This window comes from Chamaea fasciata, unplaced genomic scaffold, assembly GCF_029207755.1.
Source record: "Chamaea fasciata isolate MVZ Bird 193981 ecotype frontalis unplaced genomic scaffold, bChaFas1.0.hap1 SCAF_4, whole genome shotgun sequence".
Taxonomy (NCBI): Eukaryota; Metazoa; Chordata; class Aves; order Passeriformes; family Sylviidae; genus Chamaea; species Chamaea fasciata.
The window spans coordinates 68380962-68408859 of NW_027094089.1; the positions used below are offsets into that span (position 1 = coordinate 68380962).

Consider the following 27898-nt stretch of genomic DNA (forward strand, 5'->3'; position numbering starts at 1 on the left):
CCAGGGGAGGAGGGCATGTGGCTGGGCTGGCAGCACTGGTGTGGGGGAGCTGAGTCACTGGGGCCATGACAGGCTCTGTGTTCCCAGGGCTCATTGGGCAGCACATGAGGGGACAACGGCAAGAAGAGTTCCAGATCATCTCTGATGGTGAGTGAGGGCAGTGGGGTGTCAACTGGGGCCGAGCAGGGAGGAGTAGAGAGCCAGGAAGCTTCAATTCCTGGTCCATCTTGTAAGAGCTCTGCTCCCTTCACAGTCAAAGGGCAGTGCAGGCAGAGCAGAGAAAGATTTAAGGGGTGCATGGGATGTTTGTAGCCAGCACCTTCCAGCTGGTCCCATTGGCCCTTGCTCCCTCCTGGCTGTGGGAAGAGCTGGATGGGATGCCCCTGGCAGGAGGGCTCCTGCGGACTCTACAGATCTTCGGTCTGACCTTGTCGCTGTTCTTCTGTTTTCCAGGCCTTCTAGGCATGACAGATGATATCAGCCCCTCTATCTCAATCCTGGCAGATCAAACACTGCACAGTGTAAAAACTGCACAAAGAAATTGATTGCCTGGAGCGTTGCAGCTGCTACAAGACCAGATCCACAAGGTGTATAGGAGATAACCTTCCCTCTGGGTCCATGGCTGGCTGTGCTTTGCAAGCTGTGAGCAGAGCTGATCCCAGGAGCTCTGTTTGCTGGGACCACCTAAGCCTCACCCACAGGACAGCTTTCTTTCATGCCATTCCATTTCATCATGGAAATACAGAAACTGTATTATCATATCACACAGAGGGCCTGGAGCTTTTTATTTTGGCTGTAAGTGTCCACAGGGCATTGGGGAAGAGGAGAAAAAGAGTGCTTTTGCAGCAAGTAACCCAGCTACCCAGGCAGCATGGTAGGAAAAGCGGCTGGAAGCTGCTTGGCCCTTCGGTGGTTCTGCTGAAGTTTGTGACAGAGCTGATGGGCAGATCCCAGAGCTGTGGAAAGTCCCCGGGAAATTTGTCCTTGGGTATGTCTACGAATGCTCTCCCAGCCATGAAAGCCATCTGTATCCTGTCCTTGTTGTTGGTTGGATTGTTGAGTGTCTGTGGTGCCCCTTGAGGCTGCTATGGAGCTCCTTCACCAAGGAACAAATCGTGGTATAACATCCCTTTCCGCTTGTATTTGGGCACTGGCAGAGCCTGGACCAGTCTGGCTCGAGCCTGGACTCTTGCCAAGCAAGACTGCTAATGGGAGCAGCTCATGCTACTCAGCTTTCCCCTCCTGCTGTGACAGGCAGACATGGCCACGAGGACGGAGTGGAGCTGCCCCATCTGCCAGGACGCTCAGAAGGATGTGAATTCCACTCTTCCTGTAACCACTAGTTCTGCCTGGGTTGCATCCTGCAGTGGGCAAAGAGAAATCCAGCGTGCCCACTCTGCGGAAGAATAGAAGCTGTCAGGTTTTCTGAGCAGGATGAACAGGACTACAATTTGCCATAATCTCCCCCAAACGATTGCTAGAATCTAGCAGGGAAAGATCCTGACCACCTTGCCAAAACCAGCCCCCATCACTCTGTGAAGTCTGCTCTGGCTTGTCCACAGGGAACGCTTTCCTTAGCTGAGTAGGGTGCTGCAGTAACAGAGCCTGTGGATGGCCTCCTGCCCGAGGTGTGGGCACTGTTTTTCAAAGAACAGTGTCATCTACTGGACCAAAGGTGGCCCTGGCTGCACCAGAAGCTGGAGGCAATATGCCAGGACCAGAGGTGGCTGGTTAAAGAGTTCACAGAGCAGCATCCTGCATGCCCTCTATGCCTATGGTCAAAGGCTTGGTGCCAGTACTGCAGGTTCTTCTTGATATGTTTACTGAACCTCTGGTCCATGGCCTCCTCAATGTCATGGTGGACCAGTGCAGCAAGGATTCCCAGAGGCTTCTGTGCTCTGGTCCTGTCACAGATGAAAGCAACAGCTCTGTGACCAGTGCCAGCTCCAGCAGCTCTAGCAGCTGCAGCTCTAGCAGCTCACAAGCGAAGACTCCTTCCAGATGCCCTGTTGGCTCCAATGTGGAAGACCAACACAGCGCACTGGAGACCACCCTCCATTGCAGCCATTCCCCAGCTGCGCCCATCCCTGCAGAGCAGCATCTGCCCCAGAGGACCTGTGGCAGGAGGTGGTGGCAGTGGCAGGTCCCTCTGCCCAGGGCAGAAGTCACAGAACCTCTGCTCCTGGCTGCAACGGGGGCTGCTTACCGAGGAGGCCCTGGTGTCCCACAAAGACGAGGGACCCTGGGCCCCAAACTCTGCCCAGCCCTGCAAAAGGCCACCCCACCATCAGTGGGGTGCAGGGTTCACTAGCAAGGGTCCTGCAGCCATTCAGTCAAATAAGAGGAAACAAATGTCTCTTTCCCTGACACAGTCTCTCTGCACAGCTTTCTCCCCCTTCTGGTGGCTTTCCCTGACCCCACATCCCACCACTGACCAGGCGCCCCCGGGCTGCATGAAATGCTGTGTGAGCCATGATGATGGAAGAGTTACTGAAAAAAACATTGGGGTGATGTTTTCAGAGAAGTCATGAATGAAAGATTGACCAATCTCCTACTCAACTGTATGCCAGAAGTTTCCAGTATTTAAATAATTGACTGCAATAAATTAATAAAAATAAAGATATTGCAAGAAATTAAGTTTCATACAGCTGTTGGCTTTACTCAGGCTCCATGGTCTATGTATTGCTAGACTAACTTCATTTGGGCAGAATATTAACTGCACTGACTTGTTGGGAGACTGACCACAAGGTCTCATCTGTGATGAGCAGTGACTAAAATCAGCTTGGCAGAAGCATCTTCAGCTGTCCAAGTGTAGCAGAAATACATATTCTCTGCTTCATGACTCTGTGGCAATGGCTGCTGGTGTGGATTTGTCAGCCTTGTGTCATGGATTAGTCCTGGGAAGGAATTGTGTGCACAGAGAATGACTGCTTCTATCTCCTCTAATTACTCTAGATGATGGCCAGAAATTTTAGGCAGAAAGCACCATGACAGAATAATTTACAATATTCTCCCAACTACCCCTGTGGTTTTGATTTTCTTACTGATTAGGTTCAGTGTCTAGCCTCAAGAAATCAGTCCAGAAAGAACACGCAAACCTCAGCTTGCAAGTCAGAGTGTGAGTCTTTCAGCTGCTGTTTCTGCAGCATGTGCAAACAACTTTTCAACATATTTGCAAAAAAATCGATTAGTTCTTTTCATACCTATCCAGAACCTGACTCTTCCCTTTTAAAAATTTTGATTTGAGATCAAAGCATGATTTTTTTTCTGGGCAGGGAAGTAAGAACCAGCTGCAAATACTGGCTACAGGTGTGAATCTGTACTGAAGAAATTGAGCTGCAGCTTGGAATTGAAGGCAAGAAGTGGTGCCGTGGTAAATGCGAACATTTAGTGCTGACACAGGAGCCTTCTTCAATGCCCTGCCAGCCCATGGTTCACATGGTTGCTGTAAACTCTTTCTGGTGTTACAAAGAATGTAGAAGAGCTGACTATAAGTTAAAGAAAACTAGCCATAATTATGTTAATTTTGTTAATAGGGTGAACAATGAGTATCTAATATTACAGGCCTCATAGAACTGAGTATTCAGATTTCCACTTAATACATGCTGGCAGTTTTACTTTGAAATCAACAGGTCTGTATAAATCAAGTTATCCATACTAATTCATTTGCTCTATGATCTAACTAAAAATGCCTCATTGTCTGAGAAGTTCAGTAGAAATTTGCAAAGTCAGCAGTCCACATTACCTTTTCATCTCTTCTTTAATGGCTATTCTGCAGGAAAGGTTTTAAAGACTAATCAGATGGATGTAATTAAAATGTCAATGCATTTCATATAACAATTTCAATATCTGAACAAAGCCATAACACTGCACAGCCTTTAAAAAAAAAACATTTTAAATGAAATTTTCAAATCAACAGCCTGAGTGGAGCTCAGAATAAAAACTCTACTGAACTTCAACTCCACTGGAAGATCCTCTTTCATGTCACTCTGTGAATAAGCTCTACAATCACTTTCTGAATTGTCCATCTTGTGTTTTCAAGATGGAAAGTTCCATTTATGGTGGTTTTGGTATGGTTAGGAATTGGGGAAGGGTCTCCTTCCTTCATCAACTCCACACTGCGGTGCCTTTGGAATACGGCCCACTGGCCCTTGTTTGCACAGCTGTGGTACTTCTACATGAGGCAGAAAGCACATTTCCAGCCAAAAGCCCATGAGGAGTGGGGCAGCCAGAGCATTCTGTGCAGTTACAGGCCTGTAGCTGTGTCTCGAGAGGGTTTTGGTTGCTGCCCGATGTGGCAGGTGCGTCTCCTCTGTGACTGCCCATCCTCCTGGTTGCCCATGGATAGCAGGTACAGGGTTCTGCAAGGGGAATGGAACAGGTTGGTGATCTCTGCTGGCAATAGAGAGACGCCAGTGGAGAACAAACAGTCCAGGATGCTCCTGGAGTGTGTGACAGAGAACTTCTGACACAGCTGGTGACTGAGCCAGCAAGGGAAGGCACCACTGGACCTGCTGTTTGTGAAGCGAGAAGGGCTGGTTGGGGACTGGAGGGCTGGACATGGCCCTGGGCTCAGTGATGACAAAATGCTTGTGTTTGATTCCCAGAGAAGGAACAAGAGTTGTTGGGAAGTGTTTACCTGCAACAAAAGGTAAATTCCTTAAACTTTAACACACAGTGCTTAGTCCTGCATTCCCTCACACCAATGATTAGTGTGTGCAAATGGATATCTTAGCCTTGAGAATAAAGAGAGTGGGCCTGCTGAGAAGACAGCTGCAATGCATTCAAGGAGAAGAAAGTAGGTTTAGGAGGCTCTTGACTATAGGAGGAGAATTTGAGGAATGGGATGTTCACCAAATGACCACCAAAGACCCTTAAGAGACCTGTACTCTAAATGTCAATAAGTTTGGGGAAGTGATTCAAATATATCAAATGCTTTGTGGGAATGTTTAGCCTGCGAGTTTCAGCAAAACAATGAATATGTCTTAGTTCCATGGATACAAATATTTGGGTGTGGCATGTGTTAGGGAAGTGATTCCCCACACACCGAGCACTGAAATAAAGTAATGTCTCTTCTGTCACACTGAGCTGGCACGAGGGATTGGGCCCTGCTTGGTAACTTTCATTTTAGTCATTTTATTGAAGAATAAAGAACGGTCAAAATGAAACCTTTTCCAGCTGTTTCCATCTTGTTTACCTTTTGGGGAGCCAAAACTCTGTGCTGCAGGTGGTCTGAAAGCATGCAGAGCAATGCAGCCTCCACAAACCCCTTGGTTTCCCCACAAGTCGTCATGGTTTGTTCCCAGGTGTGCCCAGCTCTGGCAGGAGAAAGAGCACACAGCACAGTGGTCACTGTGCCCTGCCCAGCCGGGGCTCTCTGGCACACAGCAGCAGTAGCAGCAGTACCTTTCAACCCACTCCTGCCTTGGCTTCACCTGGGACACAGAAGCCTCTGGAAATCAGCACTGGCAGTTGCATTGGCATCTTGGAGCAGCTGCTGCTGGCGGGCAGATCCTGCCAGTTTGACTGTTTCCAAACAGGAATAAAAGCAGAAGAGATGCACATACAGAGCAGCCCAGGCAACATCCAATAAATGCAAATATGTGGGGAGACTTCTTAGGAATCTTTTCAGCTGTCACACCAATAGTGCTCTCTCTCCTGGTTCTGTGCAGTGCTTTGGGCCATTTTCTTGGTCTGGTTTCCTTTGCTTTGGTGTCGTCTGAGTGCTCACTTGGGGTACAGGCTGTGGGTGTTTGGGGCACTCTTGGAGTTACTCTTGAATCTCTCGAACAACAGGGTTTGGCCCACCAAGGGTGTTTGTGCTGCTTTGTGACATAAGAGAACTTCCCAGGCTATCTTGTGTTTGCTGTAGGGAAGGTTGGGTTGCTTTGCGTAAATTCACAGACCAACAGAGAGCATTTGCTTTGTGATGTCAGGGCACGGTTGCCACATTGTTGTGGTGACATCAGAAGGTTGCCTTAGTGCACGGAAGGCCTCAGTGTCAGAGCAGCTCTTGAGCTTGCTCAGTGCAGGAACGTCCTCCTGGTTGAGGCTTTTGTCAGTGTGCAACTGCACGCTGACAGGAACCTTGTTTATTCTTGTCTGACAGCACAGTCTGCAAACTTGCACAGCAGTGCTACGATGATTCACCATCTCGCTGCAGCAGTTTGCACTGTGTTTGGCATTTCTTATTCCGGCTATTACTTGACTAATCTGGCACGTAAGTAGAGGTTTTCCCTGAGTGTAACCTAACCTGGATTTTGTATGTCTTTCTGCTCTTTCTTAGTGACTGAATTGATTTTGAAACAGAAAGACCATTAGATGCCACTGGTTTGGTAAAACTCCTGTCAACACATTCAGCTAAAAAGGGGTGTCTGTAGCCTGGGGTCTGCAGGTGGCATTTGCAGGGGAACCTGCAGGGGTTCTGTTCCCTCCACAGGAGAGTCTGTGGCAGCAGTCTGTCATTTCCTCAGTTTGCAGGGTCAAGCAGGACCTTGCAACCTTTGAAAATGCAGACTGGGAGACCTTCTCAGAAGGCCTCCTAAAGACTTGGTGGTTCTCCTCAGAATTGAGGGAAAACTTCTTTTATTCCAAATTTTGTCATGAAAGGATTTGACTGTCTAACTTGACCCTTTGCAAAATAGTGATTCCCTTTGCAATAAAGTGTAAACTCCAAAGCAATGAGTTTCTCTGCTCCTGAACCCTGGAGCTGCTCCTGTGCTGTTTCACAATAGAACTTTCACAGCTCGGGGGGATTTTGGAGAAGCTTTTCTGGGCAACTGTTTTCAGCAAGTTAAGGGAATTAGTGCATGTAACTTATTTTTAAGAAAAGTACTCAAAAGAGAACAAAAGCTGCTTTATCTGTTGGACAGAACGGGAACATGGAGTGTTGAAGAATAATTTGCATTATCTTGGTCAAGTTTGTATTCATTTAGTGGCAAAACAGGCAAAAGTATAGGCACAACCAAGAATATTGCCCTGTTCTCTTGCTGGCTGTGTGAAAGAAGTGTGTCTCCCGAGGGATGTTGTGAAATGGAAAATACTCTCTGTTTGGGTTGACTTGTTCTATGGGATTCACCATCCCAGGCAGTTTTCTCAAAGAATCTGGTTCATTTTCCTCATCCACTACAGGTCACCTGATCCATGTATTCAGAGGTGCCGATCCTGAGGTGAGTGAGAAAGGAACCTTTGATGGTTTTGGTGTTTAAGAATTGTGGAGGAAGCTGTGAGCTTCATCTGTGGCAGCAGAGTGTAGAGGGGCAGTGGGGTAGACTGAAAGAAAACCCATTTTCATGTCTGCAGCAGCAATAGCAAAGGCACGGGTGGTTTTTTCCTAATTTTCCATTTCAGAGCTTTAAAAGAACTAAAAGCCCAGTTTCGCAGAGAGAAGATTGCTTCTTGATAGTTGCCAGGGCAGAATATCTAATTCAGAACAATTTCCAGTACGGTAGAACTAGCCCGTTTTAATTTAATCTGAATCACTTAAAATCCAATTGCTATCAAAATTTATGATTCCTCCCTAGTAGAGTTGGTTGTAGAAATAGAGCTGAATAGAAAAACGTGCTGGATAGAAATAAGGTTATAAATTATAGGTAACTGCCTGTCCTTCACTCTACTGTCTGTCCACAGAGCACAGAACCAATAGAGGGAGCTCCTCTGGGTCCCTCCATTCCTGGAGAAGAGGCCAAAGACGAGCAAAATGAGCAAAACGACCACAACTTTCCAGCTGTGGTCACACCACAGCCTGAATCTTCTGAGACAGTAAGTGCCAGTTCTGGAGGGTGCTGTCTTTAGTGCAAGGCAGAGGTGCAAGTTTCTGCCCAGCCAGCACTTGCTGCTGCTGGCTGAAGATGCTGAGTGCTGCAGTCCTGCCAGGACCTAGCATTTCCCCCCAGCCAGTGACAGCTGGGAAATGGGCCTTGACCTGTCATGTCTAAGCCCCAGCTTGCTGAGATTCTGATAGGATCTAGCCTGAAGCAAGAAGGCTCCCCGCCCCCAGAGGAGGGAGCATGTCAAAGACACTGTGCTCAGCCTTGCCAGATCTGTAGGGGACACTGCTCTGGAGGGACCTGTTCACCTGCACAGACTGGTCAAGCAACTACAGGCACAAAAAATGTTGATCTGGCCACAGAAGCTCTTTGGGGTGGTTTGTCCCCACAGGCTTCTTGTGTGTGCTTACCTGGCAGTACTTCAGAGACACACTGGGGTCATGGAGTCGCTGCTTGAAGTCAGAGATTTTGGTGCCTTTGTTGCCAGGTTGTTCTTTTGCCTCTTCAGGCAGAGCAGTCAGTTGCAGAGCTGACAGGTGCTCTGAGTCGGCCTGTCTTCTGGCTTTTGATAAGTTGCTAAAAGATGATTGTGTTGTCCATGAATCTGTGTGGGGCCACTCTTGTCCCGTGTGGCAGAAGAAACAAACTGTGTAGTTCTCAACCCTTCTTCCGAGGCAAAAACCAGAGGCTGCCTTTGTCTGTTGATACCTTTTGTTGAGAAGTCTGCAGCTTTGAAAACTCCACTGGAGCCTGGAGGCTGAGGCAAAGCTGCAAGTCCTTGACTACTGTCTTGTGTTGCTAAGAATAGGAAGGATATCTTGAAATTCTGGATGCTGTATTTTAAGTCAAATGTGTACCTTTATGCCTGGGGAGCTGCCTGGGACAAAAGGACCCAGGGGTGCTGGTCAACATGAGCTGAACAGGAGCCAGGACAGGGTGTGTCCAGGTGGCCAAGAAGGCCAGGGGCATCCCGGCCTGTGTCAGCAATAGGGGAAGAGCAGGGCAGTGACCGTCCCCCTGTGCTGGGCAGTGCTGCGGGCGCAGCTGGAGTGCTGCATCCAGTTCTGGGCCCTCAGACACAGAAAGTCATGGAGGGGCTGGAACTTGTGCAGAGAAGGACAAGGGAGCTGGGGAATGATGGGGAGGACAAGCCCAGGGATGATATGCAGAGGGAGCTTTAGCCTGGAGAACAGGAGGCTCATGACGGACCTTCAGGCAGACTTCCAGAAATGCCTACATTACAGTGCTCAGCACAAGGGCTGTTTCCCTGACAAACATCCCCTCACTGTATCCAAGTGCTTTAAACACTGGAGTAGCTGACACTTTCATTGTTTGGTTTTTTGGTTTGGTGGTTTGCTAGGAGGAGAAGCCCTGTGTTATTTTCTCTTTCTCTAGCAAGCAAAGATGCTTTTGTCCAACCTTTCTTGCCCTTTTCTAGCACTGGGACAAGTTCTGCTAGAATTTTAGTTTGCAAGTTCTGAAAGATGCAGTATTTTTGCATGACAACATGTAGTTTGGGGCAGAGACATTGGGTGCAGAAGGAACTATTCTGGTACCAGACCAGTCAGTAGGGCTTGCACATCACTTTCATGTTAACAGTGCCCATGCCTTTCGGCAGCCCAGGGGATCAGGATGTGTTGTGTTTGGCAATTGAGCAGAAAGTCAATGCCCTCGCATTCCATCTGGTCCTCAGAGATCACAGGAGCTGGGAGGGGCTGGGCTTCATTTGTGATTACAGCCACTTTAGCACCGCCACTATGGTTGAGTCCAAGAGAAGAACTTGCCTGAGCACAGATGCACAAGGAGTGCAGCTCCCAGTGCAGTGCTCTGGGTCTGATCACGTTCCATAATGACCTACACACTCCAGATTCCCCAAGAGAGTGTTTTATTGAAGCAACAGGAGAGTAAGTTCAGGATTGCTCTTTACTGGGGCACTGGCTTTCAAGCGTTGATGTATGTAGCAACAGAAAGTATTGTAAGAGAGAGATTATAAAAGTGAGATCTATTTGTCTGTCTATCTATCTATGTATCTATCTATTTGGATCTTCCCGGGTCTGCTCCAAAGCAGTTGGAGGCGCAAAGCTCATGTAAAGGCATCCCTTCAGGAGACACATGTTCCATTTACTAATCCCAAGCAGGCAGAGATGTTTCCCCCTCCAGAGAGTTGTTGGGGGGGTTTTTTGCTGTTTGTTTTGTTTGTTTTGTTTGTTTTGTTTGTTTTGTTTGTTTGTTTGTTTCCCTCAGAGGTGTTTTCCTCTTCCAGCGTTTTCTGACTTGAAACCTCCTTTTTATCCTACAAAGTTTTGCATGTCCTAAGGGGGTGGAACAATCCCATGCTTTAGGTGGGGTTTGGTGACTTTGGTCATATGTGCTTTACATGACACATGGTTTCCTTCATTGGCATCCCTAGGGGTATGCAAGTTAATTTGTTGATGGGGCCTAATGAGGGTCTCTGTTACTGCCAGTCGGAATTCTCAGTTGACAAAAGAGGGAGAATAAACACCTTGGTCCTCCTCCATACACTGAGGTGGCTGTAAAGGCTCTCTGACCTCCATGGGAGGATCTTTGCACGAATCCTTGTCTCCTGAATGAGCAGGATTTCTAACAAGAGTGTAGATGTCAGAAAGGCAGGAATGGTGGTGTGGGCCTGAAGAGAACATGAATTCCAGAAATGTCTCTTACAAGGAGTTAACTTGCACAAGAAGCCACCTGCAAAGCTAGGATGTAGCTGTTGGACAGGGCTGTGTGTTAATCACTACAGGATGACAAACAGAACGACAAACAGAACATGGCAGAAGAGGAGGGATGCCCTCACCAGATGCTTGAGAAATGCCACACCTTTCCTGTCATGTGCCTGCAAAGCTGTTGGAGCTTCACTCCCATATGGACCCTGATTGTACTGCCAGTGTCCCTTGGGAATCTCTGCCTCCCCATGGGCAGAGAATGATCTTTGAGTCATGGCCCACAAATATTTGTGGGAAGTTGAAACCCATCTTCTCTTGCTTTCTTTGCAGGTCCTTCCGGAGAACGGGCATGAGCAGATTGTTTCATCAGAGATGCCATGCCAGACTCAGGGAGAGCTGTTCCCAGCCCAAGAACAGGAAGAGCAGCTCAGGCAGCAGGTGGAAAAGCCACTGGAGAATGAACAGGTAAGCCTGGCTCGCCAGGTGGCAGAGTGAAGGGCAGGAACAGGGGAATAAAACGGAGCTCTTGAGGCTGAGGAAGCCAGGAATCCCACAGGCACTGAAAGCACAGAGCCTTGTTGTCTGCAGAGATCAGCACTGGGATAAGAGGGTTACAATGTAAACAGAGGTGGGTAGGGAAGCAGAAAGCAGTGGCTGAATAAATGTGATTTTGAGGCTGAAAGAGGAAAAAGCTGAGCCTGATGGCAGCTCCCTGTCACTTGCTCTGCATTTGTGTGTCCAGAATATCGAGGCAGAGCCACAAGCAGAGCTGCCTGAGGCTCAGAGTGACATCAAGGCAGTGAAGAGGAAGAACAAGGAAGATATGAGAAGCATCCAAGATGAGAAGAACCTCCATCAGCAGAAGGGCGATCAACAAAATCAGGTGAGTGTAGGAGTGGTAGCTGCTCCACTGATGAAACATCCTCTCTCTTGTTCTTTACACAATATCAATGAACAGGCAGAGCTGCAGGAACCTGAGGCTAGGATCAAGGCAAGCAACAAGAGGCTGGAGGAAGAAATGAAAATCATCAGAGAGAAAATTATCTACCTCCTTCAGGACCAAAAGGCTCTACAAAAGCAAGTGAGTGAAACAGCAATAGCCACTCAGTCACCAAATTGGTGCTTTCTGCCCTTCTTGCCTTTCTGCTGCAGTGCAGCCAGGGGGTGGGGTGATGCCTCTGAGTGCCATCCTGCTGTGGCCTCTATGACAACTACTCTGAAAGAAACATCCTGGTCTGTTGAATCCCAGCTGCTGCCCTAGAGATTAGTCCTTTGGCCCTTTAGCCAGCAGTCATCTCAATGGATTCCTGCTGGTCTGTTCCTGCTCTCCTTGTTTCTTGAGGTATTTTTGCAGGTGAACATAGTCATTCAGACAGATTTTGAATACAAGCTGCAAGCTGTCCGTGTCCCTTGTGAATCTGGTCCTCTCCTGTCCTTTCCCTTTCCTCACAGACAATGACTCTTGGCTAACAGGGACAAGCTGTAGTCTCTGACTGCTTTGTTCTGTTTGACTCGAGGTGGAAGTGTTGATATCTCGCCAGGCAGCCTGCAAAGGCTTCCAGCAAATGACTGGCAAGGAGGAGCCGCAAGGTTGTCCGGAGGCACAGGAACTGTCCCAACCAGAGATGCTGCAGCTTGAGCATGCCCCGAAGACAGTGGAGGACGAGAGCACTCATTGGGAGGAGGTAGAACATTAGAACAAGGAGCTGGAAGTGTGTCTGCAGCCCTTGGAGGGGGAAAAGAGCCCTTGGGAGGAAATGGAGTGGTCAGTGTTGCAGTCATCCTTCAGAAAATCCATGAAAATGGAACATGAAACTGGCTATGAAATTGAGTAAAACCAGCCTTTGGTTTTGACCATTTGGTTTCTGTCCTGGGTTGAAGTATATAGTATATATATATCACCATCTTCATGAACTGTTGAAACCAGGTGAGGCAGTGCTCCCTGCCTCCTCCACTCTGGCTTATCTTCTGTTAATGGCCCATCAGCACCTTTGCTACACAGCTCACAGATAACCCCCTCCTGGACTACCTCCTGTTAATGGGCCCATCAGGCCTTATCACATGACTCACCATCCCATTGTGAGATGCTCCGCCCAGAGGGAGGAACCAAGCATTCCAGCCTGGATATAAGCTGAGACTCTGAACACCAGAGGGGCACTTACCCACTGGATTCCCAGAGGACCTGAGCTACCAGACCTTTCTACAGGATCACTGCTTTGGAAGACCACCTCATCTGGACTGCTTCCATCACTCTGCTCAGGCTGTATTCTGACTCTGTCAGTGGTCTTTTGTATTATTGCATCTATTTTATTTTACTTTCGTTTGTTTTGTTTTTTTTTTTTTTTTTTTTCCTATTAAATTGTATCTCTGACTTGGAGCCTCTCATTTGTTTTGCTTTCAAACCACTACATTTTTGGCGCCCAACACGCGGCTTGAGGTACTGAGACAAGTCAGAATTATAATTTTGTATTGAAGAAGACACCTGTTCGCTATGATGCTCAACATGCTTACATGTGTCTTATACCTATCTCTCTATATTTTTCCACAACTGGGGCACTATCTGCTAGTCTTAATGCTCCTGCGTAGACCAGGGTATGGTACTAAAATTGCTTTAGTGGTCTACTATGTCCATTGCTTGATAAACTCCGAGGCAATGAACATCATTCAGAATATACGCCCAGTTTTGTTTTCTTGTTCTGGTCTAGGATGCTACATTTGGGGCCTCAACAATCTCACCCAGCCCCTGTGGGGAGGGGTGAGGAATGTTTTTTTCCAGCTTTTCAGGCATGACACAGCAGTTTTTGAAAATATGGAGTACCCTCTGGATGCCAAGGACAGCATGATGTTGTTGTTAGTCCTGCTTTGTCTTCTCTGCACGGTCCGCACCATGCTTAGAATTAAAACACTACATGGTGTGATACAGCGTGTTCTGAAGGAAGAGGAAGAGGGAAAAAGAAGCAGAGCAACAGCATCAGTGTCTACACAGAGTGTCACAGAGGCAAAAGGAACCAAAGGCAAGGCAACAGTGTCCTCATCTACACAGACCGTCACAGAGGAGAAAGAAGCCAAAAGTGAGGCAACAGAGTCCACGTCTATGCAGACTGCCCCAGAGGAGAAAGGGACTAAAGGTGCCATCAGCATCTCCACACAAACCATCACTGAACCGGAACAGCCTAAACCAGTAGCAGTTGCCCCCGTTCAGAAAAAGAAATCAAGGACCAAATCAGTCCGCACAGTGACTGATGAGGGTGCAGCAGGACCTTCACAATCAGCAGAAGAGACAGAGCCAGAAATCATCACTCGCTCTCTATCTCTGGGTGAGCTGCGTGACCTGCGAAGGGAATTCACCCCGCCAGACCAACGAGTCCATCCTGACCTAGCTGCTCCGCATCTGGGACGCTGCAGCCAATGACACCATTCTGGATGGAAGTGAGGCCAGGAAACTGGGATCACTGTCCCGGGATGTGGTCATTGACCAGGGGATCAGGAAAACCCAAGAACCTCTCAGCCTCTGGCAGCGACTGCTAACAAGTGTGAAGGATAGATACCTTTGTAAAGAAGACCTCCAAGTGCACCAAGGAAAATGGAGCACAATAGAACAAGGTATCCGATGCCTGAGGGAATTGGCTGTGTTGGAGATCATTTTTTCAGAAGATGAGAGATTTCCTAAAAACCCAGATGGTGTCCAGTGCACATCACGGATGTGGTTGAGATTTGCACGGCTTGGACCCGAGATGTACTCACGTTACCTGGCAACACAGCAATGGAGGGAAGGTGAAGACAGGGTAGGTGTCTTGGCTAATAAACTAAGAATTTACGAGGACACTGTCACTGCCCCAGTTCGTACACATATCTCGTCTGTGGAAACAAGACTGGCTGAGCAAGTCCGGAGCTTGATTGAAGAAGGCCATCAGAAACTGAAAAAAGAACTTAAGGAAGAAATTTACCATATCCCACCAGAGCCGATGAGAGTCTCTGCCATTAGGAGCAGGCGCTCCCCAGCCAGGGAGAGAGGATACACACCACGAGGTAACCTCTGGTCTTTTCTTCAGGAGCATGGAGAAGATATGAGGAAGTGGGATGGAAAACCCACCTCCTCCTTAGCAGCCCGGGTATGTGAACTGAAAAGAGAAACACCTACCACAAAAAGCCCATCTAGAATCAATGTTGCTCCGGTCTCTCGTGCATAGAACTCCAGACACTACAGGAATGATGATATGACTGATCCTCTTGAAGGAACCTCAGAAACATGTTTACAGGAAGAAAGCAATGTATGCCATGACCAGGAATAGGGGGCCCTGCCTCTAGCCAGGTAGAGGAAAGGGACAATCGGATCTACTGGACTGTGTGGATCCGATGGCCTGGAACATCTGACCCACAAAGATATACGCCTCTGGTTGATACCGGTGCTCAGTGTACTCTGATGCCATCACGGTATGTGGGAGCGGAACCCATTTCCATTTCTGGGGTGACAGGAGGATCCCAGGAGCTGACTGTACTGGAAGCTGAAGTAAGTCTAACTGGGAAAGAATGGCAGAAACACCCCATTGTGACTGGTCCAGAGGCCCCATGCATTTTGGGCATAGACTATCTCAGAAATGGATATTTCAAAGATCCAAAAGGATACCGCTGGGTTTTTGGCATAGCTGCTCTAGAGACAGAAGGCATCAGACAACGGAGTACCTTGCCTGGACTCTCAGACGACCCCTCTGCTGTGGGACTACTGAAAGTTGAAGAACAACAGGTGCCGATCGCCCGAGCAACAGTGCACCGTCGGCAATATCGCACCGACAGAGATTCTGTGGTCCCCATCCATAAGATGATTCGTGAGCTGGAGAGCCAAGGGGTGGTAAGCAAGGCTCATTCACCCTTTAATAGCCCTATATGGCCCGTGCGTAAGTCCAGTGGAGAATGGAGACTGACAGTGGATTACCGTGGCCTGAATGAAGTCACACCACCACTGAGCGCTGCCGTACCAGACATGTTGGAGCTTCAGTACGAGCTGGAATCCAAGGCAGCAAAATGGTATGCGACCATTGATATTGCAAATGCCTTTTTCTCCATTCCTCTGGCAGCAGAATGCAGGCCTCAGTTTGCCTTCACCTGGAGGGGCGTGCAGTACACCTGGAACCGACTGCCCTAGGGGTGGAAGCACAGTCCCACCATTTGCCATGGACTGATCCAGGCTGCACTGGAAAAGGGTGAGGCTCCAGAATATCTGCAATACATTGACGACATTATCGTGTAAGAAAACACAGCAACAGAAGTCTTTGAGAAGGGAGAGAAGATCATTCAGATTCTCCTGAAGGCCGGCTTCGCCATCAAGAGGAGCAAAGTCAAGGGACCTGCTCGAGAGATCCAGTTTCTGGGAGTGAAGTGGCAAGATGGACGGCGTCAGATTCCCACCGAAGTCATCAATAAGATCACTGCGATGTCTCCACCGACCAACAAGAAGGAAACACAAGCTTTCCTAGGTGCCATAGGCTTCTGGAGGATGCACATTCCTGAGTATAGCCAAATCGTGAGCCCTCTCTACCTGGTTACCCGCAAGAAGAACGATTTCCACTGGGGCCCAGAACAGCAGCAAATTTTCGCCCAGATCAAGCAGGAAATCGCTCATGCAATAGCCCTTGGCCCAGTCAGGACGGGATCAGAGGTGAAGAATGTGCTTTACTCTGCAGCCGGGAGCCATGGTCTGTCATGGAGCCTTTGGCAGAAGGTGCCGGGTGAGACTCAGGGACGACCACTGGGATTCTGGAGCCGAAGCTACAGAGGATCCGAAGCCAACTACACTCCCACAGAGAAGGAAATCTTAGCCGCCTATGAAGGAGTCCAAGCTGCCTCAGAGGTGATTGGTACTGAAGCACAGCTGCTTCTGGCACCTCGACTACCGGTGCTGGGGTGGATGTTCAAGGGAAAGGTTCCTACCACACATCACGCCACCGACACCACGTGGAGCAAATGGATCGCCCTGATCACGCAGCGCGCCCGTACTGGAAACCTGAATCGCCCTGAGATTCTGGAAATTATAACTAACTGGCCTGAAGGTGAGACCTTTGGATTATCCTCTGAAGAAGAGGAGGAGCAAGTGACACGGGCCGAGGAAGCCCCACCATATAATGAGCTACCGGAGAGTGAGAGATGATATGCCCTTTTCACCGACAGTTCCTGCCGAATTGTAGGTGCTAACCGGAAGTGGAAAGCTGCTGTATGGAGCCCCACACGACGAGTTGCACAAGCTACCGAGGGAGAAGGTGGATCGAGTCAGGTCGCAGAGCTTAAAGCTGTCCAGCTGGCTTTGGATATTGCTGAACGAGAGAAGTGGCCAAGGCTCTATCTCTACACTGACTCGTGGATGGTGGCTAATGCTCTGTGGGGATGGCTGGACTGCTGGAGAAAGGCCAACTGGCAGCGCAGAGGGAAACCCATCTGGGCTGCTGAGATTTGGCGGGACATCGCCACCCGAGCAGAAAGGCTGACCGTGAAGGTTCGACATGTAGATGCGCACGTACCCAAAAGTCGGACTAATGAAGAACATCATAACAACGAGCAGGTGGATCGAGCTGCCAAGGTGAAATTATCACAGGTTGATCTAGACTGGCAGCACAAAGGAGAATTATTCCTAGCTCGTTGGGCTCATGATGCCTCTGGTCATCAAGGGAGAGATGCAACATATCGATGGGCTCGTGACCGAGGGGTGGACATTACTATGGACAGCATCTCCCAGGCTATCCATGACTGCGAGACCTGTGCTGCGATCAAACAGGCCAAGCGAGTGAAGCCTCTGTGGTATGGTGGACGATGGTCAAAGTATAGGTATGGGGAAGCCTGGCAAATTGACTACATCACCCTTCCTCAAACCCACCAAGGCAAGCCCTACGTGCTCACCATGGTGGAAGCAACCACTGGATGGCTGGAGACCTACCCTGTGCCTCATGCTACTGCCCGGAACACCATCTTGGGCCTGGAAAAGCAGGTCCTGTGGAGACATGGCACCCCTGAGAGAATTGAGTCAGACAACGGGACTCATTTCAAGAACGGCCTCATAAGTACTTGAGCCAGAGAACACGGAATCAAATGGATATACCATATCCCATACCATGCACCAGCTGCTGGGAAGGTGGAACGCTGCAATGGACTGCTTAAAACTACCCTTAAGGGCCTTGGCGGAGGGACCTTCAAAAATTGGGAACTGAACTTAGCAAAGGCCACCTGGATGTTCAATACCCGAGGGTCCATCAATCAAGCTGGTCCTGCCCAATCTGAATCCTTGCATACAGTAGATGGAGATAAGGTCCCTGTGGTACACATGAGAGGTATGTTAGGAAAGACTGTTTGGATTAATCCCACCTCGGGCAAGGGCAAACCCATCTGTGGGGTTGTCTTTGCTCAAAGACCTAGTTACACTTGGTGGGTGATGCAAAAGGATGGGGAAATCCACTGTGTACCACAAGGAGACCTTATTTTAAGTGAGAACGGTGTGCAGGATTTTATTATATATATGTGTGTGTGTGTGTGTAGTTTAAGGAAGGTATTGATTTGGGATGATGTAGATGGTAGTAGAATCAGGGGTGGATAATGTCCTGGGTTGAAGTATATTCTATCACCATCTTCATGAACTGTTGAAACCAGGTGAGGCAGTGCTCCCTGCCTCCTCCACTCTGGCTTATCTTCTGTTAATGGGCCATCAGCACCTTTGCTGCACAGCTCACAGATAACCCCCTCCTGGACTATCTCCTGTTAATGGGCCCATCAGGCCTTATCACATGACTCACCATCCCATTGTGAGATGCTCCGCCCAGAGGGAGGAACCAAGCATTCCAGCCTGGATATAAGCTGAGACTCTAAACACCAGAGGGGCGCTTACCCACTGGATTCCCAGAGGACCCGAGCTACCAGACCTTTCTACAGGATCACTGCTTCAGGAAGACCACCTCATCTGGACTGCTTCCATCACTCTGCTCAGGTTGTATTCTGACTCTGTCAGTGGTCTTTTGTATTATTGCATCTATTTTATTTTACTTTCTTTTTTCTTTTTTTATTTTCTTTTTTTTTTTTTTTTTTCTATTAAATTGTATCTCTGACTTGGAGCCTCTCATTTGTTTTTCTTTCAAACCACTACAGTTTCAAAAGTGGACATCCAAAGAAATCCAGTTTAAGAGCCCTGCATGTGGCTGACAGCAGCTTCCTAAGGGCCTGCATTTGAAATGGGAACTTGAGGCAATCTCTTCCAGCCACTTTTCTTACACAAACTCATTTCTTCTCCCAGATCTACCCAGGCTCTTCTATTGTTCCTGCTGCAGCAGGAGCCCAAACGTTGTCTATAGGAGTCTTTGCTGCCCAATCTGGGAAGTGGAGCCCGGGCAGCTGGTTCATCTCCAGCACTGACACAGCTGCTGCTCAGCAACAGCAGATCAAGGATGACTCCCTGGAGCTACGGAGTACGTCTTGTGTGTTACTTATCTGTGGGACAGTGTATTGTGTGCATGTGTCAGCTTAGCTGTACCAAATGTTCCACCTCAGTTTGGTGCCACAGGGATGTTTAGGATTTCCCACAGGAACTGCTGTGCTCTGAGGCAGCAGGAGAGCACTCTGGATGTTGCTGTTGCCTCTGAGGGCAGTTTTGATGTTTAGGATTTCCCACAGGAACTGCTGTGCTCTGAGGCAGCAGGAGAGCACTCTGGATGTTGCTGTTGCCTCTGAGGGCAGTTTGGACTGGCTGAAGTTTGCCTGGGCTTCCCTATGTGCTGAAGGCAGAAGCAGGGATTGTTCTTAGATCAGCAGAAGGCTGTGACTGCTTGACTCATACCCATCGGCCCAACCCCTGCTCAGATCGGTCTCTAGGGTATAACAACACATCGAGCCTTTTGTGATTCTTCAGCACAATCCATTTAATCTGCGTCTTGGCCAAACAGCTGCCAGTGCTGTTCTCTCAGATAAGACCTGGTGAGGTTGAGAACAGAGCTCAGTTGATTCTGTGTCTACCATCACCCTTTGGGACAAAAAGGGCATTGATCTGCACCTCGGTATGTCTGATCTCAAAGCCAATCCCTCGTCTGGGCCAGCTTCTGCATCGCACAGCCTGGACTCACGAGAGGGTCAGGGTCTCCTCTGGGCAGCTGTCCGTGTCACGCCGGCACCTGAGGAGTGCTGCTGTCCTTGCTGCCCTTGCCCGCTGTGCAGAGTTGGGAAGATGAGGACGTGTGTGGTGCTGAGAGGCCGAGTCCAATGGGAGCGACTGAGCCGTGCTGTCGGGGTGAAGAGAAGCAGTGTGGTTCTTCACATGGGGCCCGGGCAAGGTGTCTTCAAGCCCAGCCTGCTGATAAAGGGTGAGGGTCCTGATGCTGAAAGCCCTGTTGGGATTGCTTATAGCATGAGCTGCTGTGGTTTACAAACGGAAAGGCATTCTTTTGGCAAACTGCTGCTAGGTGGAGAAGATGAGAACATTTGGCAATATTCTTCCTGTTCTGAAATTGGCATCTGTTCATAGGAATTGATTCTAGATGTCAGGGTGTGTTTAATCTTAGGAAGTATGAAACCTTTTGTTGAATCTCACAGTGTTTATTCCCAAGAAAACAAAGGCTCTATTAGTCCCAGCTCTCCACAATGTTTTTAGATGACAAACTTAGTTGCCTTGCTACCTGTTCTCTTCTGGTCTTTGTCTCCTCTGAATGCATTTCCCTGTGCTTAGTTTTCTGTCAAGAGATCTCTTCAAAGGACTGTAGAAAATCAGTGTCTGTGCCAGCCACGTGTGCTGTGGAGCTGTCTTGTTGTTGTTCCTGTTGCTGTTGTTGTTGCTGTTGTTGTTACCCAGCTGACCACAAAGGGCTCACAGCCCCAGATAGTGGGGCTGCCTTTTGTATCTCCCGGAAGGTGGGAACTTTGCTTTAAAGTGAGCATCTTGCATTTTGCATTTTGTTTCCCTCAGGGAGAATGGTGAACATGGAAAATCCCATGAAGAAATACACTGAACTGGAAATTATTGGCAGCGGGTGAGTCCAACCACAGTTACTTCTACACAGCCATGGAGCAGGTGTTTTTCTGGTGGAATATCTATCAACTATGAAGTCAGGCAAGGTGCACACATGTTCAGACACTGGGCTTAGATTGTCAGTGCTGGTCAGAATTTGTAAGTGTGGTCAGAAGGCATTGTCAAAGACATCTCCATGCTGCCAGTGTCCTGCAGCTTTTAGCATTTACAACAGAGATTTCCTGTCTGGGCTGGCTTTCACGCCAAGGTCTAAATGCCTTCTCCTTTCTTTGCTGCTGTTTTGTTTCTAGGACTTTTGGAGAGGTCTGTAGAGCACTCGACACTTCCACAGGAGGAGAGGTAAATGTCACCAGACCCTGCAGATTCTGAAGCTCTCAAGAGCTCTCTCTTGTGTGAGGTGTGGCTGGAGCTTTGGGTAGAGCTGTGCAGCAAAGGCACAAGAAGAACAGACTGGTGCCAGCATGCAAATTACATTTGGGACAGTCTTTGTCCTTCTCAGCTGCCAGAGGGAAGGCAAGGAGGGCAGCAGCTCCTTTCAGAGAAGGATGCACTCACTTGCTCTCAATTCCAGAAACAAAGGTGGTGCCTTATAGAGCATCTCCCTGCTCTGTGGGGCTACAGCTTCAGAGTCATGAATTCTCATTTCTGGCAAGCAAATACATCTAAATGTTACTGGTAGTTCCTTAGCCACCTGAAGTGCTGCACTTGGGAACTGCACGTAGGGAAAGATCCCTAAAAGCTCTAAGCCCTACCCATAGCCCAAGATATATCCATAGAGTACCAAGGCACAGATTATGTCTTTTGAAGTCCAGACAGAGCAGCAGAGAGTGTGGTCAGAGCTTTGTGGGTGGTAGTTGAGACACCTTTGTTATCAAGTGGACAAGACAAAATATCAGTGACCATGTGTCCTGTAACTGGCCCCTAAAGGAGCAGAGAAATGGGCTGTTGGAATGTCAGTTCCTAATTACTCCTTTGTCTAATCCCAAGGTACTTTGGCATGGCTCAGCTGTGTCATTCCAAAATCACTCGCTCCATGTGAGAAGTTGGTCTCATGCCACCAACTTCTAAAGTTACTGATTTTCAATGTCATTTTAGGTGGCCATAAAGAAAATAACTCTTCAAGGACTGCTCAGGAAGGAAGGAACCATTGATGACTTAATGGTCGTGAAAATGAATAAGAACCCCAACATTGTGAACTATTTAGAGAGGTGAGTGGTTGTTTTTTTCTCCCATCAATGTTTGTTCACGTATTGCAAGCTTGCAAAGTTAAAAACCCACTTTGGTCATTGGCAGAAAATAGAGCTGTTAATTATTGGTTAATTATTATTTCTCTACTTATCTCCAGTGGATGGGAAGAGAGTGCATTTTGTCTGCATTAATCTACTCTGACAAATGCACTTCGAAAATCGTTCAAAAACCTGGATCAGCCCTATCTTGCCGATTCAATACTCTGTACATTCATTGCTTCCACATAGTTTAGAGGCTTGATTTTGTCAAGTTTATATGAGCATGTTTTAAGTGCTGATAACCCATCCTAGAACAGATTTCCCTTGGATTGTTGCCCCTTTTCCATTGCTGTGCATGCCAGGAAGACTACATGCTTATTTCCAGAAATACCAGGCATGACAGGTTTTTTATCTATGCTATTTCTAAACTGCATTTTTCACTCGCTGTCCAAGACATCTCCTTTTTCACAGCTCTGCCTTTCTCCTTGAGACAGATTGCAAACACTGCACAGCTGAGACGGAATGTCTATTCCTTTTATTCTGCCCTTGTCATGAAGGGACCCGGTGTAGTGGTTTGAAAGCAAAACAAATGAGAGGCTCCAAGTCAGAGATACAATTTATTAGGAAGAAAGGAAAAAAAAGTAAAATAAAATAGATGCAATAATACAAAAGACCACTGACAGAGTCAGAATACAACCTGAGCAGAGTGATGGAAGCAGTCCAGATGAGGTGGTCTTCCTGAAGCAGTGATCCTGTAGAAAGGTCTGGTAGCTCTGGTCCTCTGGAAATCCAGTGGGTATGAGCCCCCTGTACTGTCCCAAACCCCAGATTATATCCAGGTGGGAATGCTTGGCTCCTCCCCCTGGGCGGAGCATCTCACAATGGGATGGTGAGTCATGCAGGGGGTCCCTGATGGCCCATTAAACAGAGAGAACTCCCAGAGGGAGTTATCTATGAGTCATGGGCAAGGCATTTGATGGGCCATTAACAGAAGATAATGGCCCAGAGGGAGGGGGTCTGGGAAAACACTGCCCCACTTGGATTCAACAGTTCATGAAGATGGTGACAGAATACTCTGTGCACATCCTATACTACAACCCAGGACACCTGGAAACAAGAATCAACTGTTGTCTTCTCCAAACAGCAACATAGCCATGCATGTTCATCTCCACGCCCTTGTTTCCTTCTTTCAGCTACCTTGTGCATGGGCAGCTATGGCTGGTGATGGAGTACATGGACGGAGGGACTCTGAGTGATGTAATCTACGAGACTCACATGTCTGAAGGAAAAATTGCAGCCATCAGTCGGGAGGTCAGGGATCCCACTTGTGCTTCCGAGGGCTTGGGCAGGATGGTCTGGTAAACTGGGGCTCAGAACTGGAGTGATTTTATGTGCCAAGCTTTGTTTCTGTATTGCTGGTATGCTATGGGCAGGCAAGAGCATCTCAAGTGAATTACCTGCCAGGGCCTCTGCACTCACTGTACTCTGTTGCTGTACTCTTATCTCCTGCTGTTGTATTCTCACTCTGTCTCTTGTATTTGTGTATGCTGTTCTCCACCTTGCCTTTCTAAACCTTTACCTCGAGCCTGTCTGCACTGCATTCCTTGCTTGTAAAAGCAAAGGCGCTGGTGGCAGGATTTGAAACTAACAGCAAGGAAAAAAGAGAGACTCATTTCTCACAGTCCTTAGCTGAAAAGTATAGTAGTACAGCCAAAGTGCTCTTTGCTTCTAGAAGGTGACTTCCAAGTCTGTGCTAAGGCCAGCAATAAAACCTTTGTCATGCGGCCTCCCACCCTAAAGTGATCCACTTCACACCAATGGGTGGGACAACTTCTTTCTTGGCAAACCCTCGTTTGTTCTCTCGATGGACAGAGCACATCTGCTGCAGCAGCATTCTGACTGATTTGCAGCGGAAAGTCTACAACAGTAGTTGCTGTTGCTTTTTCAAAAGCTGACATGCCTTTCCTTAGAAAGGTCCTGCTCTGCTAGTGTTGGAACAGCAAGCTCTTCCTCTCAATGGCATTGTGTTCTGCCATGACTCCCCATTCCCCTGGAAAGGGAATCTTTTAGAGCTGTTTCCTTTCTTGTATGATGAGATCACATCACTAATTTTTGCCCTCCTGTTTCTGTTTTCTCTCTCAGTGCCTCCAAGGACTGGATTTTCTTCACTCAAATCACATAATCCATCGAGATGTGCAGAGTCACCATATCCTTCTCAGAACCGATGGCTCTGTCAAGCTGGGTCAGTATATTCTTGGTCAGGCACAGTGTTCTGGGGATGTTGAGTGTGTGGCTGCTTTGAGTGAGTACCAGCTCGACAAAAATGGTGTTGCTGGCAGTGCAGAGGCCCCTGCTGCGAACTGTGGGCACAGTTGCAGTGTGCACAGAAGTATCACAAGGAAGAAGCAGTCAAAAGTGGCTTTGGTTTGTGTGTGTCCCTTCCAAAGGGAGGGAACTACAATCTAAAGCTTCAGAAAAATAAAGGCCAGTGCTGGAGGTAGAGTAAAAAATGTGGAGGATTTTTTGAAGTGGCCAATCCCATATTTCCTTGGTTAAAGCCCTGAGGAAATAGGGCAGGGACAGATTTCCAGCAGCTGACACATTGCATTCTTAGACTGAGAGTAGTCTAAGAACACGATTTTTCTGCTTGATTTCCTAATTTGAGCTGGCTTTCCTGGTATATTGTTTTCTCCACAGCTGATCTTGGCCCCTTTGCTCAGCTTCTCCCTGAACAAAGTAGGCAGAGCTCAGCGGCCAGGACTTCTGGGTGCATGGCACCTAAGATCAAGACAGGTCAACCATGTGGCCCCAAAGGAGACATATGGTCCTTTGGAATCATGGTCATCGAAATGGCGGAACGAAAACTTCCTTACTGGAATGAAACTTCTGTCTTGGTAAGGTGCATAAACTCACTGATCCCACTGTCTTTCTCAACTGTCCCATGTTCTGTGTGCCACTGGACAAAATCCCAGTGCCATCTGCTGGCACTACTTCCACCGAAGTCCCCTTCTAGAAATGTCCTTCACATGCACATCAGCATCTGCTGTAGGTTTGGTTGCATCAGAAGGGAAGTGGCAGATAACCAGTTCAGAAACCTGCCATTTTGGCCTCCAGCCATGCTCGACATTTCTCATTTACTTTTTGATCAGTGTTGGAGCTCTGTCTCTGAGGGAGAGGATTTTTTTCAGTGGAGAGTTCAGCAGTGTGATAAATATCCTGAGAAATGGAGGTTGGATGTTCCCAGTTTCAATTTTATAGAAAAAGCAGAAAGGAAAAGGAAAAAAGAAAATGGAAAAGGAAGAGAAAAAGGAAAAGGAAAAGGAAAGAGAAAGAGAAAGAGAAAAAGAGAAAGAGAAAAAAACCAAGCACCAAAGCAATCCCAAAGCAGTTCTGCTTGCTTTTTCCTTTTTTAACCACAGGACATCAATTTTCTTCCATACTGTAGCATCTTTTCCAAGTCCCGTGGGTCTTGCAAACTTTCAGGCTTTCAAATCATCTGTACATTGTTCTGTCATGTGTCTGGGTGGCCTGGATAGGTTTAGGATATGTTTTTCTCCAACTGCAGCTAGAATTGTACACTGAACCCTGGGCTGTTTCTCGGTACTTTAACAAGTACCCATTACTTTATGGGCTTGCAGTCAGGTGCCTGGGGCTGGGATCCAAGGGGTGCGGTTGATGCCAGCGCTGTTCCTTTACCGTAGGAGCGGGGACAGCCCTGGGTTGCACAGTTCTAATGACAGTGAGCACTCCAGCTCCCCACCATGCCCAGTGGCTGAGCTCAGCTACAGAGGGACATGATAAAACCCCCTTCGTGACCTCTGGTGGTGTGGGAAAAGTGAAGGAAATTTTCCTCTGGGTTGAAGAGGAAAGTGACAAAGTCTCTTAGGTCACCATCTAGTTCAGTGCCACCAGCACAGAGCTGTTACTATGGTGGCACGCATTTTCATGGAGACTCCACTTCCCACTGTTGTTTCTGTCTATTTTAGATGAATTCTGCATCTGCATTTTTTTTTTTCAAGAAGAGAACAAAAAACTTGATGATTTTTGTTTTATGGAAGTTATGCTTAAGGGACCAATAAGCACTGCAGAGATTCCTGTCATGTAACAATCCTTGGAAATAGTGTAAATAGAGCAAATTCCCCCTTCCAAATAGCCTAAGCTGGTGTGAATCCTTAGAGAAGCCAAATGTGGTTTTGGTGATGTAGTTCTAGGTCAGTCAATGAAATAGCTACCAAGGCAAGATCTGCTGGATGTTAGAAAAGCTGTGTTTGTCTCACAGCTTGGGTTTTTTTGTTGGTATGGAAAAGTCATCTCTGCTGCTCTGCCTTGGCTCCACTGCAGAGTGGAGCTTAAACAATGGAATCTGGGAGAGCAGTTTACAGATGAGAAAGGAACAGGTGGAGCCCCGTGTTTCCATTTTCTCCAGCCTGAACTCCTGATAGACACAGAAAGAAAACTAAATCTGCAGCAGCCCAAGCTCTTCTCATCTTTTCTGCATGACTTCCTGAGCTGCTGCCTGCAGAGAGACAAGGTGCAGCGCTGGTCTGCGAAGAAGCTGCTGAAGGTAAAATGCCAAGGGGCTGCAGGTAAAACAATGCCAAGGGATGGGCTCCTCCTCCAAGGCATGAGATGAGGTCCCCTCCTCCTCACCTCCACTCTTGGTGCTGTTCAGCTGAGAATGGTGAGGAATCCTAAACTGGGCTGGGCTGGCAGGGACCTCTAGACATCTTCTGGTCCAAGTGCCCTGCGATGAACAGGGACATCTTTAAAGAGACCAGGATGGTTGCTCAAAGCCCCTTCCTGCCTGACCTGGAATGTTTCCAGGGATGGGGCACCTACCGGCTCTCAGGGGAATTTGTGCCAGTGTTGCACCATGCTCCAAGTAAACAAGTTCTTCCTCACACCTGATCTGACTCAATCCCCATTATATATCAAAAGTATTAGCCTATGTCCTATTGCAACTGGCCCTGCTAAAAAAAGGTATCCCTCACCTCCCCAGAAGCCCCTTTGAAGTACTGGAACATGGCAATAAAGTCTCCCTGGGGCCTGTTCTTCTCCAGGCTGAATAACTCCAGGTCTCTTAGCCTGTCCTCAGATGAGAGGTGCTCTGTCCTCTGACTGTTTCTGTCGCCCTGGTTTATAATTTGGCGGGGTGTTCAGTTTTATCTAATGGCAAAAGAATTGAAATAGAGCAATGTGGGGTACAGAGGCGTGAAATGGTGGTGGAGGGACGCAAAGAAACCAGTCCCGGCCAAGCAGTCAGAGATTTGGTTGTGGGAAGGAGGGGCTGTTGGGAGCTCACTCTTGAGACTCAGAGGGACCCTGGTTTGTGCCCTGCACCCCACTCTTGGATGTTTCTGCCACACAAACAGGGACAGCTGAGGGTGACTTGTCTCAGCCCCATCTGCTGCCTGGCACAGTCAAGCCAATGGGAACTGCCCCAGGGTTACTGCCAGGTTGTGTGGCAGAGAGGGAAGTGCAGGACTCAGTGCCACTTGGCTGTCCCTGCTGGGAAGGAAGGCACCATCCAGCACAGGAGGGGCAGGGCATGGAATGGAAAGGTAGACACTGCTTTGTCTCCCTGTGGAAATTAGCACAGTGCCTGTCTTTCAAAGACAGGGACCTATGTGAGGCTTTGGAGTTTCTTGAAAGGAAGAAACCTCAGGGACAGAAAGCACCATTTCTAGAGCACCAGCAGGGCAAAAATCCCAGCAAGATGAAGACACCTGGATAAATGGATGAGTGGGATTTTGGGCCAGGTTTGCCTATGATGGCAAGGTCCTGCACATGAAGATTGAGGTGCAGATGGTCCTGTTGGTCCTCTTTCTAGGAGCCAGAGGAATCCTGATTGAGGGTGTGAAGCACTGAGCTTGAAAAGTCATGGTTTATTAGTTTTTGTTAATTTTTTTTTCCTTTGAGCAGCATCCATTTGTAACATTAGCTGAGCCTGCCTCCAGCCTGGTGCCACTGATAGTTTCAGTGAAGAGAAGGAAGAAGAAGAAAAGAACCATCAGAACCATGTGCTCCACAACCACCTTAGAGTAGGATTGCAGAGTAGGAATATAGAGTAGGATTGTATATGAATAAAGTTTGTGACACCACTACTCACCTTGAAGATTCTCTTCCTTCTCACTCTGTAAATAAGCTGGAGATTTCCTTCTGAATTATCACTTGTTTCTTAAAGGTGGAAAGTGACATTTATGGATTCTTTGCTATGGTTTGAAAGTG

The 27898-nt window shown here is 48.0% G+C and overlaps 1 protein-coding gene across 1 annotated transcript; it reads left to right on the forward strand.

The window, feature by feature from the left end:
- The first annotated feature begins 1774 nt into the window (after positions 1 to 1774).
- On the forward strand, positions 1775 to 27736 carry LOC136289055 (serine/threonine-protein kinase PAK 3-like). Its single transcript, XM_066182520.1, has 12 exons — positions 1775 to 2290; positions 5983 to 6220; positions 7132 to 7169; positions 7630 to 7761; positions 10784 to 10918; positions 11196 to 11534; positions 21540 to 21652; positions 22864 to 22981; positions 23813 to 23912; positions 24368 to 24564; positions 26097 to 26234; positions 27593 to 27736. The coding sequence occupies exons 1-12, from the start codon at positions 1775 to 1777 to the stop codon at positions 27713 to 27715; spliced, it is 2187 nt and encodes a 728-aa protein (XP_066038617.1). The 3' UTR covers positions 27716 to 27736.
- The last annotated feature ends 162 nt before the right edge of the window (positions 27737 to 27898 follow it).